Source organism: Mercenaria mercenaria, chromosome 1, assembly GCF_021730395.1.
Source record: "Mercenaria mercenaria strain notata chromosome 1, MADL_Memer_1, whole genome shotgun sequence".
NCBI classification, from domain to species: domain Eukaryota; kingdom Metazoa; phylum Mollusca; class Bivalvia; order Venerida; family Veneridae; genus Mercenaria; species Mercenaria mercenaria.
In genome coordinates, this window is record NC_069361.1 from 538,174 (window position 1) to 557,446 (window position 19,273).

A 19,273-nucleotide genomic window follows, 5' to 3' on the forward strand; every position below is an offset into this window, starting at 1 on the left:
TGCTTAATTAGATCTACAAATAAGGTCTACAACATTTTACGTTTATCTTCAGGCCTGACAACCCAATATTTCATTCACCCATGATACTGGTATCACCTGTTGATGGCGAAATGACATACGACCAGTCAACCTTAGACAAACTGGGAGAAATAGAGAAACCACTGAATATAGTTTCTGTAGTTGGAACACTGAGAACTGGAAAGTCCTTCCTCTTAAATAAACTTGCAAGACACGACCCAGGTACATGTCATTACAACGCCATCGCACAGACTAATATGTATATCGCATACATGCATTTGCTATCTATGACATATATGCAAATAAGATATAAGATTTAGAATTTTTACTCGCATTCATTTTCATTGCATTTGATGAAACAGCAAATAAAATGCAAAAGTTATACAGATATAACGCTAAAACAAACTGCAATAATCGTTTGTCTTATAAAGTTCTAGTGTTTACTGATGTTATTTCTTTTAAATTTTGATACTATATTTGAAATATTGATTCTTAAATTAGTGTGTATTTTTCAGCCAGTGATAAATCTTGGTTTGAGACTGGTCACACAACGAAAGCTGTGACAAAAGGTATCTGGGTAATGTGTCGGCCACACCCTACACAGGAAGACCAAGTTCTTGTTTTACTAGATACAGAAGGAATTGATGATCCTGATAAGGTATTTTTGGTCTTGGTAATAGAGCATTAATGCTATAAGATTACTGGGTACAATCATACTAAAAGTTTATAATATATCTTAAGATAATTGGTCTTGGTAATAAAGCACTCATTTTGAAATGTTATAATGTATTTTAAGCTGATCAGTCTAAGCATTATAGCAATAATTCTAAAACGTTTTAAGAATGTATGTATCGGATATACATGTTGACATACTCCACCACAGAATTTTATCAAAAGAAAATTTGTGAAACTGTTTATGTACACATGACATAAGCATAAGACTTTATACTGAAAAAATAAACAACAAAAACGAACATATATATTTTAGCAGTAGGCAATCGTTAGATCAAAATCTAAAAATGTATTCGAAGCGAGATATGTTAAAGAAATCTTATAATTTGTAAACATTGTCACAATTCGTTTTATAAAACCTATACTAATGTATCTAGCTACCTTTAATGATAACAAAATTTATGACGAGATATTCTGACTATCAAATATTTTTGTGAGACAAATGGCTAAGCGACATCATGTTTTAATCCTAATTTAAATCATGTTTAAATCATAATTTTCTAAACCTTATTTGTGTCAGATCTTCAGAACTCGACAAGTCAGTCTGTAGATTGTCTCCTTTGTTTAGATCGGAAAATATTCTGAATTGTGATTTGCATTAACATCTGTTATATCGAATTCACTTGCTTTATGTGCAACATTATTAATACTATCAACATAATTTATATCTAGGTCAATATAGAAGACGACAAAAACCTGTTTGTACTTGCCACGCTTTTATCCAGCACAATGGTTTACAATACAAGAGGGAACTTTGATAAAACTGCAATTGATAAATTTAAGTATCCTTTTTATTATGCTTTAAGAGTAGATAACTTACGTGTAAACAATACACAAGCCAAAAGACTACATTCAGTTTGGTTCGAGGAATAAAATAAAAACGAACCCCGACTGTACAGGCCCATAATGCTGAACTTTATGTTAATTCAAGTTCTAATTTTAAGTATATTTCGGCAAATGACTTTAAAAAGTATATGAATTAGGTAGTAACACACACTATACTCACATTTTTCTTTGACCGTATACAGATTTTTAAACAAGATTAAAACATCAATATTTGTAAGCGGTTCAGAAGAAGACGATTCTATCCTTGATTTCTTTTTCCCGAACTTTGTTCTCACATTAAGGGATTTTACTCTTGAAACTATCAAGGACGATGATACCTTTCTTGAAAATAATTTAGAGCTGAAACAACACAAAAAGGTGAAAAAAGGTAAACAAGATGAACTCGATGAATACAACCTTCCTCGAATACTTATCCGAAGATATTTCAAGAACAGAAAATGCTTCCGGTTCAGAAAACCGGTCAAACGAGATCAGCTGAAAGAATTGATGACGCTGTCAGAGAATTCATTGAAGAGAGAATTTCGGGAAACTTTGGACAAGTTCCGGAATTACATATTTTCTTGTAATCCGAAGTTACTGAAATCAGGAAAAGCAATAAATGGCAGGAGTAAGTACAGCTTATATATGATAATTTTCTAACTGAACAATAATGGATTCGCAAGTCAACTTGTATCTTAATTATTAATATTCTGGTTTGTTATGTGTTTTATGTCTTGTTTCTTTAATAATAATCGTTTTTCGTTCATAAATATACTTACTGTTTACATCTACAATATGCTTTATATTCTTTCATTTATCTGTTAAGTATCTTAAGACGCTATTTGTGACATTTAATGTTGTATTTACAGTGTTTTGTTCTCTATTACGGAACTATATCAGTTCCATACGAGCTGGAGAGTCTCTATGTTTGACAAGCGCAATGATATCAATGGCAGCAGAGGAAAATAAACATGTAGTCCAGAAAGCTTCGGAAATATATGAAGCTGAAATGCAAAAACGCCTACCTTCCTATTTACCGAGCGAGAAATGTCTTGTTAACTACCACAAGGATAGTATGCAAGTAGCTCAAGAAGTTTTAAAGTCTGGACTAATTATTGACGATGAACAAATCTATGAAAAGCAGGCTGTGGTAAATAAAAATATGTTTTGAATCAGCAGTTAATAATGATAAAGTGTAAACTTTTGAGGATATATTTTCATTCTGTTGTCATCATGCAATAAATGACTGCGACGTTCTCCTTTCTGTCCAATGGGCAAGTATTTACTTGATATTCTAATATGCTTTTCTCAGTAAAAACAATCTTACGCTAGAATGACGGCACGTTAACGTGCGGTGACGTCAGTGTTTTTATTGTGACCAAGAATGAGCGTTTCTGTATTTTATTTACTGTTTTAGATTAAGGGCATATAAGAATCGAAATAATTTATAGCAAAATAGTGTTTTAACACTATTTATACACTCGGGCGGTAATACGTCGTACAAATAATTTTACTCGGGCAGCGCCCTCGTGAAATTATTGAGCCCGACGTATAACCGCCCATCGTGCATAAATAGTGTTAAAACATTTTTTGTTATAAATTATTTGTTAATTCATCGCTTGTTATACCAAAGTTAGTGCGTTCTTTTGAATAGCAGTAACTTTGTGCTTCGCAGTGTATTTTAATGAATAATTTTAGGTTTGCTTCAAAGAACAGTTTGACAAATTCAAGAATATTGTCAAGAAAGATTTAGAAGCAAAATGTTTGGTTATACTGGAAAGACTTGATACCACGAAAATACAAGTGAAGATAAAGAATCGCAAATACTGCACCCCAACAGGCTTTGATGATTACATGAAAGATACAGACTTGTTGATCCAGCAATTCAATAGAGAAGCAGGTTACATGGGATCCGTAGTAAGCAATGTATTTGAAGGGTTTGAAGATAAAACTAAATTTCTTTCCCTCTATATGATACTTTTCAATTACTTATTTCAAGCCAAGGTATAGGATTAATATATTATTTATACATGAACTGTTTGAGCATAAAAATCGACTTCCTGCTACAACACTTAAATAATACAGAAGGCTGCGATAGCTTCTTGGTCATTTAACCATTCGCGACTACTTTAATCGAACTGATTCATATTGTTATTTTTCAAAGTCCAGAATGGTTCTTCAAGAGTTTCTCGATAAAAAAGTAGAAGAAGAGGAAACTGTGTACAAAATGTCCCTAGAGGCACAAGGTGGACGAGGTAAGATTTTTCAAGTTTGTAATAAGATATCCGAATATTCGTATAGTATAAAACACAGTTAATGTATTCGATTATGTGAAATCAAGACCAGTTATTCAATCGTTGTTTTGCTTTGTAAGATTAAAACTTGTATCCATTTTATAGAATGCATTTGAATACACTGTTTCTGTTCAATATTGAAGATAATAAGCCATAAACGAAATGTGCCACATTGTACACAAATTTCTGAATTTTGCTGTTTGCTGTGTTACTACTAGTATGTGATTTACTCCAATTTCGGTAACAGATGTATTAGATTATTCCACAAAATGCAAAATACGAATGAAAAATTTAGCCGTATGACGTAAATATTAAAATAAACGTTCGAAATGATTTCTGTAAGAGAGTTCACTGAATGTTTTTCATTTACGTAGTTGCAGAAGGGCAAGAAAAGCGAAAAACCATACGCTTGAGTTTGTGGAGAGAAGAAGACACTGACCTTTTAAATGAGGCAGAAGAAGTTGAAGAATTAATAAGAGCTGATATTGAAATGTTACAAGTCAATGGCCTACAGAACATCGGAACACAATACCTTGGCATGCTGAAGACAAAAATTGAAGAAATAGAGAGAGTGAAGAAAGAGCTCACTCAGCGCAATTCATACTACCGTAAATTGTGTCAAGAAACGGCTCATTGGAAAGACATTTTTGACAAAGCTACATTTAATCTACCCAAAGGCAAAGTTTATAATGAGCCTCGGGAAGATGTTATAGGACCGCTTTGGGAGAAAGCGCTCAAGAAGGATGAATCTACAGAAGAAGACGATGTCACATCACAGTCTTCTTTTGATGAGGAAAATTACAAACATGCACAAGAAAAGTCTGCAAGTGGTGCAACTGTTCTGCCTGACAGATTACCACCAGAGGGGATATCAGATAACCCAGTTTATTTTGACCCGGCCACTGTTACAACTGTTAAAGAACGAAAAAAATCCCACAAATGTAACATGATGTAAATGTAATCGATTATTGGAGAAATCGAGCAAAGATGTGCATGACTGAACTTAACAACAAATTTTTATAGGGTAATTTAAGTATTTAGGAGCTACTGTTTTGTTTTTTGTTGTTTTCTTTTCGGTATAAAATACAGTTTCGAATTATGGTACACACAGCCAAAAAGCATTTTAGCTCACCAGAGCAATGTGCTTAAGGTGAGCTATTGTTGTTATAACATTTCTAATGTCTAATAATTTTGTGAAGTCTTCAATAAAATCTTATGAAACTGTCTTCATAATGTTCCAACTTTTTCTGTCGAAATATATATTGCATATTCTTAATGAATACTAATTATGGGGTCGATTAGAGATGACGTTTCAGATATTTTCAATGTTTATTAAATTTGAAAAGTCTATAATTTACGTTGAAGTAGTACAAATTAAACATAACAATTCAACTCATCTCTTCCAACCGGGGTTTAAGATCCTAATAATGTTGATACGTAGATATTATAATGTTATTTTTAAAAATACGTTCAGGAGAAAGGATAAAAAAGAAGAATATAAGAAACAATAATATGCCGATGTAATTCTTCACGTAATCATCTTGTGTTTTCGTGTACTTCTAACTTCTTCCTAACGACGTCTTGAGAACGTTATTTGAAATAAAGCTTCTAAACTGATTTCATGAAGACGATAGGTGCGTTGCCTTAAATGGTCTTGTATGTATATTATGGTGGTGAATAGTTCATATAAATTCTCTCTACTCTTACTCTCTCTGCGGTTTTTTATGCTTACTTCGATCTGTAAAACTGTAAAATAAATGTCCGTAAATTATTAACAACCTTTAGCAAAGAAATCACATGTTTCCACTCCATTCTTTTTAAGATTATTCAACCCATGTCTAATAATAATAATTAACAGTAAGTTAAGAAAAAAGTATAAAGACATACACTGCAGAGTTTGTGAAATCTCCTACAAAGCCCCTCGTACCTTTTTCATGTCAAATAACGTGTTATTTAAAAGACATGTTAACATTTGTATAAAGATATGATTACACTAGAACCTGTATTTAGAAGTGGATTTAAGAGGTTTTTTCTAATTAGTGCTTTTATTATTTAGTTATGGTGAATATTAGTCAAAATAAAGGGATTCAGAAAGCTACATGCATTATATTTGCTTAAAAACACCCGTAAAGTGTTTAAAATAAGTTACTGTCTTTTTTAAATCGTTAGTCGCAAAGTAGAAATGTAGTACAATAGAAGGCTGTTTAGTTGTATTTATTATAAATCAGTAATACTTGTTTATGCCTTTTTATATTAAATTTTGATATTTTATAAAAATGATGATTCATTTTGTGGAATGCCTCTTTAGTTCGTGCTAAATGATAAGCGACGAATAAAATACGAGGGGCGTTCAATATGAAAGTTACTCCGTATGTAGTTCCGTATCCGCTTATCATTTTTAGATGCGGTTTTCGACACATTATAGAGTAATTTATTAGCAACACAATGCTATATAAATTATGAAAATCGGTAAATTCAAAGTAAAAATATAATCATTTGAGTGAGGTATACTCGGGTATACTGGACAATTTTATGTCCAAAATATTAAGATTGTAATATACAAATTCCTTGATTCTACTATTCAACAACTAGAACTCTAGTTCATTTTTCAGTTTAAACAGATAAAACAAATCATGACCTTCACATAAACATATGAAAACTAAAATAAAAAAGTTTATAACAGTTTTAAATCGAGTGTGTATATTATTACTCGAAAAATGATAAGGTGAGTACAATAAGCCTCTGCAATTTTGTCAGGCGCGATAGTCATCGTTTAAAAAATTCTTGTATTTTAAGTTAATACTAGTATCTTAATTCTCGATTGCAAAACTAATTCTTACAACTTTGATTAGTCTCTCTCAACACCCATTCCAGATGGAATCAACCTCGCGTTTTAGATTTTTTAGTTGTGTTGTAAAATTAGAAATGCAATAAATAGTTTAAAACAAACGCAAACTCATCACAAATTGTTGTACCTCGTAGAAAAATGATAGAATTTTGTGATTGTACAAGTTATTCTATTTTTCTAATACTCTGGATGCCAAGGACAAACCAAAATTATAATTATGATCCAGTATACCTGAGCACACCTCACTAAAATTATTATATTTTTACTTTGAACATGCCGACTTTTATAATGTATGTAGCATTTTGTTTCCAATAAATTGCTTTATAATATGCCGAAAACCGCATCTAAAAATGATAAGCGGTTACGGAACCACATACGGAGTAACATGACATATTGAACGCCCTTGTACGTTTGAATATTATAAATGGCACTATAAACAACTCACAGCCGACTTTAATACTGGAAGTCGTAAAAGATAGACTTGATGCAAAAGTGTTAACAACAACAACAACAAGTTTATTAACGAAATTGACAATAAGTTGCCGGTGGCTACTTAGCAAAAACGAATTTCATGTTATGATACACAAAAATAAATACACATATATGATAATTTTCAATTTAAAAACTAATCCCCAATAATAACCTGATTCCCGCCGAAACGCGAGGACAAGTTCATTCCATGATAACTGATAAAATAACAATTCATAATGCTTGCATATTACTTGACAAGTAAATATAAGTATTTGTTTCATTTTAACTATTCAGTTAGTATACTGCAACAACAGTCGGGTAAAATGAAGATAACAATTGGATATAAGCAAATCGTTTTGTGAGTTCGAACCATCATTATGATTTTTTTCAGATTTTTGTTTTGTTTTTCCTATTCGTTTTCATTTTTGTTCCCATATCTTTTTTTCTTTCTTTGATGCTTTGTATTTTGCCACACGGCAAAAGATCTGTTTAACATGGACAGTATGCTTTATATCTGAGCTAATTTGTAATTGCTATATCTATATTTTAACATGTTAGAAAAATGTTGAATTCCCTACGTTCCTTTTTAATCTATTTAAAGTCATGTTTGTTAACATCAAGTTATCGCTTGGGCATAGTAGTTTCGACAAATAATTACGCATTCTGGTATATACAAGTAACAAATATTATATATGGAACATTTCTTTACATTCAACTTATTAACAGTAACTATGAAATATTATAATTAGCTAATTAGTTACAGTTATCTGTCCCTCGTTACCCGACTAAGGAAATGTATCCGTGTGAAAAGCATTCCCTCATTTATGATAGAAAAATTTCGTTGAAATTAGATATTTTGAGCTTGCTTCTGGAAGTAGGAGAGTTTTATAAAACTGATATGAATGAAAGGGGTAAAAGTTTGCTTGAATGTCTTGATTTCTTTTGCGAATAGCTGTCTGTCGATATTGCAAAAAGTAGGCTCAGGGGAGATACACATAACTGTTATTAGAAATATATATTGTCGTTTTTATTTTTATATTGTACCTATAATTGTATTCTGTGACCATTACCTAGATAACTAATTTGTAAATATTCTGTTCCTAATTACGGATTACATTATTTGCTATTCGTAACTCTGCTTTTCCTTGTTGAATCATTTTGTCTTTAACATATTATTAGTCTGAAATCCTCGAAATTTTTTGATGATCCAAAGTAAGAATTCTAACTGAATTGTTGTTTTCTCTTACCTTATATGATATACTCTTGCTTAAGAATGTGATTCTAAATACAATATGTACATCAGAGCCTTATTGCTTTAGCTTGTAAATACTAATCATGTATTCTAAATATGCATGTCTTAGTTATCAGCTTTGTATTTGGGCTTAGGAATATGCATTGATATATCTATATCAATTTGAATAGTGATATCAGATGACCTATTCAAAAATTTAATATTTTATTGAGTCAGATTTGTTCTATACTGATGTTCGTTTGTTTTGTTAAGGAATTTATTTTCTTAAGCAAATGATATGATACTGTTATACCATATCTGACACAAAATAGAGATAAAAGTAGTGTATCAGCTTGTATCATTCGGACACCAAAGAATAGATGAAATACCTGTCACTTTTTGAAAAACTGAGTCTCCTTAACAGAAAATAATACCATTTCACAGTGACTTTGGGTAACCTTTCGCTTACCAAAGAAAAAGAAGGGTTACCTGCACATGTACGCCTGTACACCCATGCACAATCTATTTCATTTTGAAAACTAAATCAAAGAAATATAAGACAAAAGGTTTACAAAGCTATTTCATGTACTCAAGCAATCTAATCAGTATGGAATGTATATCTGTATCTCGCTTATTAGTTTTTTAGATATCAAATGTATAGCAAATAAATATTTTGAAAAAAAACATGTCGTTGCTTTACACTTAAAAACCATGTCTGGCCTTCAAGTTCTATAACCAAAGGGTTCATTGAAAAGAAAGGAAACCTTTGGCTCCAAGACAAATATCAGCACCATTCCCCATCCCCGTCCAACCCGCACAATTCAAATGGTCGCCTCCTTAGCATTTCCGTGTAGGAGGTCTTATTGAAGGAGAAGAGAGACTCTTTGGAAACATTGACCTCAGCAAAGACAGCCAAAGCCATTCATTTTAAAATTAGCCATCCACAGATTGAAACTGTAGTGGGTTTACTTCGAATAAACATCAATAAATAAATCTTAATCATATTTTAGATATAAAGTTGGAATGGGCTGAAAGTGTGTCTGTGTTGGGAGAGCGGGGGTGAGTAGGGGTGGGGTTGAAGGAAAAAGGGTAAGTAAAAAAGGGGGGTGAAGAAAGGCTATATACCATATAAAAGAAGAGGACAAAAAGCATTTTAAAAAAGAGCAAAACTTGGAAATGGTCAGTAATCTATATAGAGGTAACCGGGCTTTTTAACCTGTTTAGGACCTGCCAACCACGCACTTATACTATTTTTAACAAGTTAGACAAGACAATAAACTTAAAATAAATCCCCGCCTGGATAACCTCTAACAGAAGTGACAAAATACCAAGCTGTTAGGGTCAGTCCGATTTATCAGTACACTCAAAAACTTTTCTGAAATCAAAGCACTAAGAGCATAGCTTTTAAAAACACAATAAGGCAAGTTGCAAGACAAAAATACAGTTTGTAAAATCTAAAAGAAACGCTTCACAGAATCTCGCAACAAAAGGATGGTTCCGCAATAGCAGGACCGAAACAGATTAACACCAAAACTTGTATATACTTTAGAGCAATACCTCTGCACGTGGACCTTTTTCTTGCTGTCACATACGAAGTCAAAGCAGACAATATTTTGTAGTACATAGCGTTGAATAAGCAATGTATAAAGCTTTAAATTAGAGTTTTGTATAATTTTGGGATCCAATAACGAGAGTAGTAAAGACTTATGATCCCTGTACCGTGACTTTAAAAAGATTACTGCAGAGTCTTCAGTATCCTATCGAGTTTTTGCATGCGGTACCAGATCATCATCCAGGATGATACCAGCTCAAGATCCTGGTCGGTACCAGTTCATCATCCAGTAACAGTTCATCATCCAGTACTTGGTCCCCATCCAGCACCAGATCGCCACCCAGGACAAAATCAACCGGTACTAGCTCATCGGAAGTGACATATTTATAAATGTAGACAATAAGGAAGGTGCTTTTTTTAGTTAAGAAATGAAGTGGACTTGAAAAGGGTCGTTGTGTTTGAGTAGTATCTCTAGTTAGTGGTGCTATCCGCAGGGACACTTCGGACTTAGGGGTGAAGTCGTACAACCTTTACGTAGCGTCCACCCATATATCTTTCATCCATTCTCTGCCTTTCTGTCCTCCTCCGTTGTTCTCTATCGTTTAAGGATCGTCTTATTCGTCATTCGCTGTGTCTCCCTCCACCGATCTTCTTCTCTACAAAGTGTACTTAGAACGGTTCTTTTTGAAGAACAGCAGCTCTGGCTTCAAGTCGTTTCCAATTGTCTTAAATTTGCTCGGAATGGACTCCATTGCGAACTGATGACAGAATGTTGGTCAATGTTCTTGCTTATCTTGGGATCGCGCGGACCAGACAGAAAATCAATTTTTTGCCAATGAGTTTTTTTAATTTTTACTGTCGACATCTATATACATGGCTAAGTTAAAAAAAAAAAGGAACAAAGTTTTCTATGTTTTTAGACGATTTAATGGCACCTTAATACTACCCCTAGATAAGAAAAAGAATAATAAGTAGTTATAGGCTTACCGATTTTTGCGTTTTGACCCCACTTGACCTCTTATCCCTATTTTATAAGTGCACTTTAACCTTACCCTAAACTTATAATACTAACTCGGTACACTTGTACCCTGAAAATCTTTGGTTAAACCAAATGAAAACATCCGGTTTAACCAAATGAAAAAACATATATTTAAAAATGAAAAAAAAAGACAGAAGAAAAATTTACATGTCCTTTTTTATTAAAATAATTTATAATTGTTTTACATTGTTTACTCTCAGTGTTTTATACAATAAATCATAAATGTTTATTCCATCTTGTAACATTTTAATGAAACATAAACAATAGTAACCACAGAGTGTACTTGTTTTGTCTTGATAATAGAGAGTTTGAGATTTCAAACCTCGCCTTCCCCGTCAACGTCTCTCATATATATTTTGGGTAAAACGTCACCGATACGCGTGTATTTTATTTATATCACACGTTGCTACTAAAGTTTTCCATGTAATATCACGTAAGCCTAAAACTTCTCTTTATTACTATGCGAAATAAAATGCTTAGTTTCAGGATTTCTGCTTATTAAGTTATTTGATTATTCATATATATAATAAGACTAAATTTGATGCGAAACACTATCAATAGGTATAAGAATAATGAAGTTTTGTATGGCTAATGATTTTAACTAAATACATTGAATTGAACCTGAAAGTATGAAGTTATCAACTGATTTTGAGAAACTTTGAGATTTTGTTCAAACTTTAACTTCTACGGCATATTCGTGTCCCCAGGCGGTATCGATTATACCAGATGGGCCTTTTTGTCGTATGAAGTGAAGTTTTGAACGTCCGAAGATGTGATATCACGAAAGTCGAAACTTCATTCTTTTTACATCTACTCTGTCCACATACTCGGCACCAAAGACTGAAATCTGGATGGAGGCACATGTCATGACAGTCATTTTACTTGAAAAATAAATAATTACGCGCGATTATCATTTGGTAGAACATTTTATTTTCGGACACTTAATACGACAATTGCATTTTAATTATAAACATAAAATGGTACTAGTAATACGGAAAATTCTTCTGAAGTATCAGACAATTTCAGATCTATGATATCATGATGAGAGACGTTTCCTGTTTGCCGTATGGGATAACTCCATTCTTTAAATGCACGGAACCAGAGCCTGGCAGAGGGACATTGTGGGTTAATTCCCCCTTTGATTCTTACATTTTACAATGAAAGTCGGTCTTGAAACTAGGCGTGACCCTATCCTACCCCTACCCCTACCCCCTCTTTAATGTTGGTGTCCCTCTATCCAAAATTCCTGGATCCGCAGATGCTTTACTTATAAAATAGTATTTTAAAATAATATTGTGCTGTCTGAGAGTTTGGCATTAAACAGAGTCATACAGAGTGTCATTATCACGTTGATATGATCATTATAGGTTATTAACTTTGTATGTGGATATATGCACGAGTTCTGCAGCGGTAATATTGCGCGACTTTAGGAGCGCAATATTGTCCGCGAAAGAACGAGTGCATATATCTACATACAAAATTGATAACCGTTTTATTACATATCCACAATCAAATGATTAATTTATATCTAAATTATCGTTCTGTCACGAAAGACAGGAAAAAATACGGAAAAATATTCTCCGAAAACGCAATAAACAAATCAAACTGACGCGTATTAATATTTTCCGCGAAAATGACGTCAACTTGTTGTCGCAACGTGCGCGTGGACGCCATGGACATCACGCAACTCTTTCCATTACAACGTTAAGAAAACATTCCACGTCCTATATTAGTCCAACTCATGACGTAATTATAACTTTCATTTCATTTCAGTCTGATAAATTACTGCGTGACAGTATCTAATAGGTTAGATTAATCAAAGTGTAAAAGTAAACAAAATTTTGCATAAATTACAAATTAAACAAACACACAATAGCATCAAAAATCTAAAGAAACGAGATCCGCAATGGACAGAACGTCAGGGGAGGTAACTAGAGTAACGGATTGGGACTAGTCCGATATGAAAGCGTTCAACGCCATGATATGGAAAAATATTGCACGATCGCGGTCCACTGAAACCCAATGGAAAATAATTTTAGGTATGTAATTATCATTTTTATTTCCTCTCATGTATGATTTACAACCGTGCATTGTATACTGACTATACTGACATAATTTTATATAAAACCTAAATGTTTGGAGCAACACTAACGAGTTTTTACATTGTTCACATTGTTTTATCGTTTTATTTTATTTTTATTTGTTTTTTGATAATCGCTCTATTATCCATGCGATGATTATATTAACTGAAATGTTTTTTTTATATTTAATTTTCATTTTTTCACTTTTTAAAATCTCTTGTAAAATTCCTGCCCTTTCGGACAATTAGTATCAAAATGCACGAAAAAAAACGATCATAATTACGGATAAATTGAATGGGCGGATTAAAAGAAGTAAGGTTCATTCTGAAGTTTGAAATCTCAAGGAATTTTAATCGAACTTCAACTTCATACGTTAACTTCGCAAGAGACGTTGAAGGGGAAGGCGAAGGTTGAAATCTCAAACTCTCTATTGTATGTTGTTATACTTGACTCCGGGTATATATTTAATTACTTCTTCTGGTGGAGGAAGTCCAAATGGATCAAAGTACAAAGTATTCAAGTAACAAACCCAATGTGTTCCACACCCAACAGAATCATTTAAATTTATAATTCCACATTCAACCTTTTCTTTCGTTTTTGGTAAATTATTCCTGCTGAAAACACCCTTAAAGTTCTTAATTTTCAATTGTTTTACCCATTGTTCAATTTCAAAGTTAGATATTGGTTTGTTTATAAATTTTATTTTTTTTTACTATAGGAATTCGTCTGTAAGGTCTCCGTTGAGAATCAATCTGTATACCCTGACCATGTCCCTTACCACTTAACAAAGATATAATCAAAGGTATCCCTAGACTAGCGGCCAGCATGCCTAAAAACCCACCGTCTTGTTTTTGTTTTTGTGTTAATTTAATCACTCCAGATCCTACTAGTTGCTTTCTTTGATTAGGTGTAAGATATGGTGATATTATGTTTCTCTTATTATTAGCTACTGAAATCATACCATTTCCAAGTATTTTACTTACACCAGTACTGGCAAGCCCAGACAAAGCGCCGATGCCTAGAGGGGCTAATATTTTTGGAGCTATTTTTGCTGCCATTGGAAGAATTGTTTTTCCTAACAAACCAGCTAAAGCTCCTAAAAATCCACCATTTTGACCTTGACTGGACATTTGTTTTTTTTGAAATTGTAATTTCTAATCCCTTGTTATTTCTAATAGACTTTTCAATTTGATGAATTTGTGTTTTTGTTAAAAGTAAAGGGAAGTTCCCACGTAATTGTTCATGTTTTAATCTAAACGTATGTGGAATCTTATTATTATAAGCCTGTGCTAAATTTTTCTTTTGTCCATCTGTAAGGTTAACTTTATATTCAATATAATTTGATGTCATTATATATTAAAAAATTATTTTAATTTTTACTTTATTTTAATTTAATTTTATTTAAACAATAACAAGTTCATTTCCAATAGTACTTATTTCAACTGTTTCTTTATACAATACAATTGCATAAACACGGACATGTTCTGTCGGCCGAACATTTAATTTAGCTGCTAATGTAATGTGTTTAGGATCTTCTGTAATTACTTCCTTTTTATATTCCAAGTTAAAATGAACAAATCCAAACAAATTTTGAAAATTAAATCTATTTAAGAGGCTCCCAGTAGTCTTATTGTTTTGTTTAAAATAATAATTAATTACATCATCATATATTCTTGATATACTTGTGTATTCTGTTTCTGGATAAAAAACACCATTACCAACTTCAAGACGACAGAAGCTCAAAGTGCAATCATTATCTGCTGAATTAGCTTAAAATGTATCTAATAAATGCGGATTCAGTCTTTGTGCATTACTTTTGGCAGGTCGTTGTAAATAAACAAATACATGTTGTGGTTTTGTTACACCAGCTGTTATTCTAAAGGTTATGTCCGTCTGGCGTATATCTGTTGATTGTGTTATCATTTCCCGAAGGTATGACCATCTTGCTTTTGTCAATCTTTCAGAAATTAAATTAAATCCATAATCATTGAGAATTAAACGCGGAACGCATAGAATTAATTTTGTTACAATTACTCTACCAGCATCAGCAGCATTAGCTCTAAAAATTAATTCATCATCATCCGTCAGCTGCAGTGTTATTTGAATTTGACTTGGAGGTAAAATATTAGTTTCTAAACCCTAAAAAAATGAATGATTATTTAATGGAATTTTAGCATTTACCTCATTACCACCTTGGATTAATAACTTCCTTGTAGCAAAACCTTTATTATATCCAGCTTGGTCTATTCTGCTTTCAGCACTAGCGTTAACGTCTAAATAGATAAATTCATTTGTTTCAGTTGATTCTGCATAATCTTTAGACAATTCAACCAAACCCTTTATATTTACTACCTTATATAAATTGTTACAATCATATACAATTTTTCCATTTTGTTTAACTACTAAATGATCAATTATTGAAGCTGCATTATTAATTAAAGCAATTTGATCTCCGTCAGCATAATTAGCATCATCAGCAAGCTTATTAACTTTAAAACTTACTTCAAAATAACCATTAAACCAATCAAAATATGAGCTTCTATCATTAATTGTAAAGTGATATCCGTTTTTTTTTTGTTGCTTAACATTATTTCCCAAGGCAGATATTAAAGCTGTATCTAATTGAATAGGAGTTAGTTCGTATCTTTCACAATATTGTTTTGTTCTAAACATGTATATTATATATTATTTTATTTTTTATAAATTAATCTGTTAATACGTTTACGCGTCCCCGATCCTGACAATATTTTATTTATTCTTATATTAATATCCTCCTCCTTCTCATTATTTTTACTGTTATTCTTTTCTTGTAATTCTTTAGCAATTAAATTACCAACTGCCAGAGCAGGTTTCTTTTTAAATTTTTCAACAATTTTATTAGCAGCTAAATTTCTAACTTCCGTTCCAACCTTTTTTGTTCCACTTTCTAGCGTGGCTTTTCCTGCTGTTTCCAGAGCCTTTTTTTCCAGCTGTGCTAATTGAAGATGCAACTCTACTTGAAAGCAATTTCGTTAAAGTTTCAAAGATACCCGTGCCAAGGACTGCGTCCTCGGAGACCTCAGGTCTACCATGTATATTTTCTTCTCCTGTGTGAGCATCAACATAAATAAATATTCCTTTATTTTTATCATAAACTTTTTTGTACATTATATAAAACTAAAATTTATAATTTCATATTCCTTTTTATATTAGTGTAAAACTTGTTTCAATCCCGTTAAAATTAATTATTCTACCAAATATGTCTGTAATATATATTCTTATTGAATTTATAATATTTTTATTAATTTCAGAATATCCAACTCTTTGTGGTTCTTTTGTACATGGATAAGCTCTTGTTAAATCTGCAGTACTTAAAGCATAGATAATATCACTAAAATTACCATCAACAAGTGAATTATCAATAAGATCACAATGAATATAAATTGTTCGTTATATTTGGTGTTGTAGTTCCCCATTCAGTATTTCTCAATGCTTTTTTCTCAAATCCAAGCAATGTATGAAAATTTGACATTCTTAAATCCAACATAAAATTATCTTTAATTGAAATCAAAATCTTAAAACTACTTAAATCAAATTCTAAACTTATTGGAGCAATGTCTGATTTATCAAATTTAAAATCATCATTATTTTTTAGTGTTTCCCTTATATAATTTTTAATGTCTGTATAACTGTAAGAACCATTTTGAAATATAATATCTTTCCATTCTTTACCATTATTATAACGAATTCTTTTATTGTCATATTCATCACTAATATTATGCCAAGAATAGGTCATAGTGTTAATACTATCCAAACCAACAGCATAAGTTTTATTTTTATCTAAAATTAAAGAACGACTAAATCTAATTGTAAAATCTCTTGCAGTATTTTTGTTATCATCTTTAACTGTTTCAGAACTTAATACTATTTTTTGTTCCATTTATATAATTATTAATATTTTTAATAGAAGTGTAAATTCAAGAAAAATATTTTTTATATAACATTTCATGTTCTTTTGGTAACAATTCATTCATTTTTAATAATTCATCAATTATACTAATACCTTCATTTTTTAGTTCTTCATTATTATTTCCAGCATTAATTGAACCACAAATTAACTCCAAGCCATTAACCAATTCTTCTGGATTACATGGATAAACGTCATAACCCTGTCCTCTAATTACATTTTTTAAATTTCATAGATCTTTTATTGATAGGTAATCCTGACTTTTCTGTCAATTCTTTAAATATTTTTCTAGAATGAATTGAATGCTTTTTATTATAATTGTTATATCTTTTATTAATTAGATCAATCAAATCATTATCTACTTTAGTATTAATTACTTCTTTTCCAGTTATTCTATCTTTAGCAATTAATTTGTTTTGTCCGTACAGTTTATTTAAGTTAATAATTAAATTACCATAATGTCCATTTTGTGAAACTTTATACGGATTCAGAACCTTTGGTTCTTTAAGAAAACTTTGTTTTTGATTATGATATCTTATTCCTTTTCCCATATATTTTCCTTGTGTTAGAATATCACCGATTACTTTTCTATGTTTTTTATAATTATCTGACTTAGCTATAATTGCTTCCTTTTGCTTTAGTTCAAGATCTGTGGGATTTTTCTTTTGAGTTATTGCACCAGAGTCATTACCCAATTTTCATATATCTTTTGATACTCTTTCTATGACCTTCTCTACTTCTTTTCTAGTCATTATTTCATCTGGTTCTTTAGATTTGCTGTGAAATAATTCGAACACTTCTTGTGGTGTATTATATTTTTCATCTAAAAGATCTAAATCAATTTCTTTATTAAGATCAACTGTAAATTCTTTTGGTCTTGCTCCCAGTTCTTCTTCTGATTCTTCAGTTGTATCATACTCATCTTCTTTTAGATATTGTGGTAATGGTTGTAATAATGATTGTTGTAGTTCCGGGGGTGGTGGTTCTTCCAATAACTCTGCCAATCTTTGTTCTTGCATTTTATCAACAAACCTTTTTGGAAGTAATGCTAATTGCTCCTTAATTCTAGGTAATGCTTTTAATTGACTTGTTAATTTTTCTTTGTGACTTTCTATTCCTTCAGTAATTGGTTTATAAATTTCAGTGTAGATATCCCGATTTGTAGCTTTTTAAATTTTTTCTCTCATTATTTCTTCTCTAAGAGCCCTCCTCTTTTGCCCGACTAATTTTTTTCTTATTTAATTAAGTTTTGATTGCATTTATATAATAATGTAAGATAATGTAAGATAATGTAAAATAATGTAAGATAATGTAATATTATTATATAATGGAAATTCCAAATTATGATACAAAAAGTAATGCCAAGCACAATAACTTTAAACAACATTATCCTTTTATGCCGGATTCATGTTTTAGAATGTTAATATGTGGATCTTCTGGATCTGGAAAAACAAATACATTAATGCATATGATACGGAAACCTCTTATATATTATGATAAATTATACCTATATGCTAAAAACCTAGAACAATCTAAGTATCAGGATTTAATAAATGACTTAAGTCAAATTGCAAAAAGAAAAATTAAAGTAGATCCAAATGAAATACTCGAATATTCGGCTGATCCCAGCCAAACTGAACCTTGTGAGAATCTTGAATCAGAAAAACAAAAAGTAGTAATATTTGATGATTTTGTATGTGAAGGTAAAATGGTTCAGAATGAAATAACAAAGTACTTTATTCAAGGACGTCACAAAAACTGTTGTGTTATTTATTTAAGTCAGTCTTACTATAAAGTACCAAAAGATATTCGGATTAACTGTTCACATTATATTTTATTTGAAAGTCCAAGTAAACGGGAAAATGATATGATTTGTAAAGAACAAAATATCAACCCTAACTCTTTTGCTAATGCAACAAAACAAAAATATGATTTCTTATATATTAACAATAAAATCTGGAAAGTAGATCCCTCGGAAGCACAGAGAACAAGGCAAATAGTGAACATTGCAGACTCGGTTTGTTTGAGTCTGTTCATGGGCAGTAATGGAAAATGCAACACTGCCCACGCCCCCTAGCACCGGCTTAAGCAGTATTCAAAAGCAGTATTCAATCTTCAAATCTAAATGAGTTGAAATCAATGATCACGAAGGACCAGAAAATATAATAACACTGAGATGAAGTCGGGGCGACATTTTACGGCCGCCACACAGCACTTAACACCCGCTGTTGTGAAG

General features: G+C 31.6%; 1 protein-coding gene across 5 annotated transcripts in view; it reads left to right on the top strand.

Moving 5' to 3' along the window:
• LOC123545192 (guanylate-binding protein 1-like) overlaps positions 1-8,266 on the top strand; it is a 77,273-nt gene extending 69,007 nt beyond the window's left edge. For all 5 annotated transcript variants that reach the window (XM_053537680.1, XM_045331530.2, XM_045331532.2 and 2 more), the window contains 8 exons: positions 53-240; positions 534-676; positions 1,423-1,532; positions 1,779-2,203; positions 2,445-2,725; positions 3,274-3,492; positions 3,740-3,830; positions 4,244-8,266. In XM_053537680.1, the coding sequence (XP_053393655.1) occupies positions 53-240; positions 534-676; positions 1,423-1,532; positions 1,779-2,203; positions 2,445-2,725; positions 3,274-3,492; positions 3,740-3,830; positions 4,244-4,824 (2,038 nt within the window). In that variant the 3' untranslated portion in view covers positions 4,825-8,266. The remainder of the gene's footprint in view (positions 1-52; positions 241-533; positions 677-1,422; positions 1,533-1,778; positions 2,204-2,444; positions 2,726-3,273; positions 3,493-3,739; positions 3,831-4,243) is intronic.
• Positions 8,267-19,273: the final 11,007 nt, after the last annotated feature.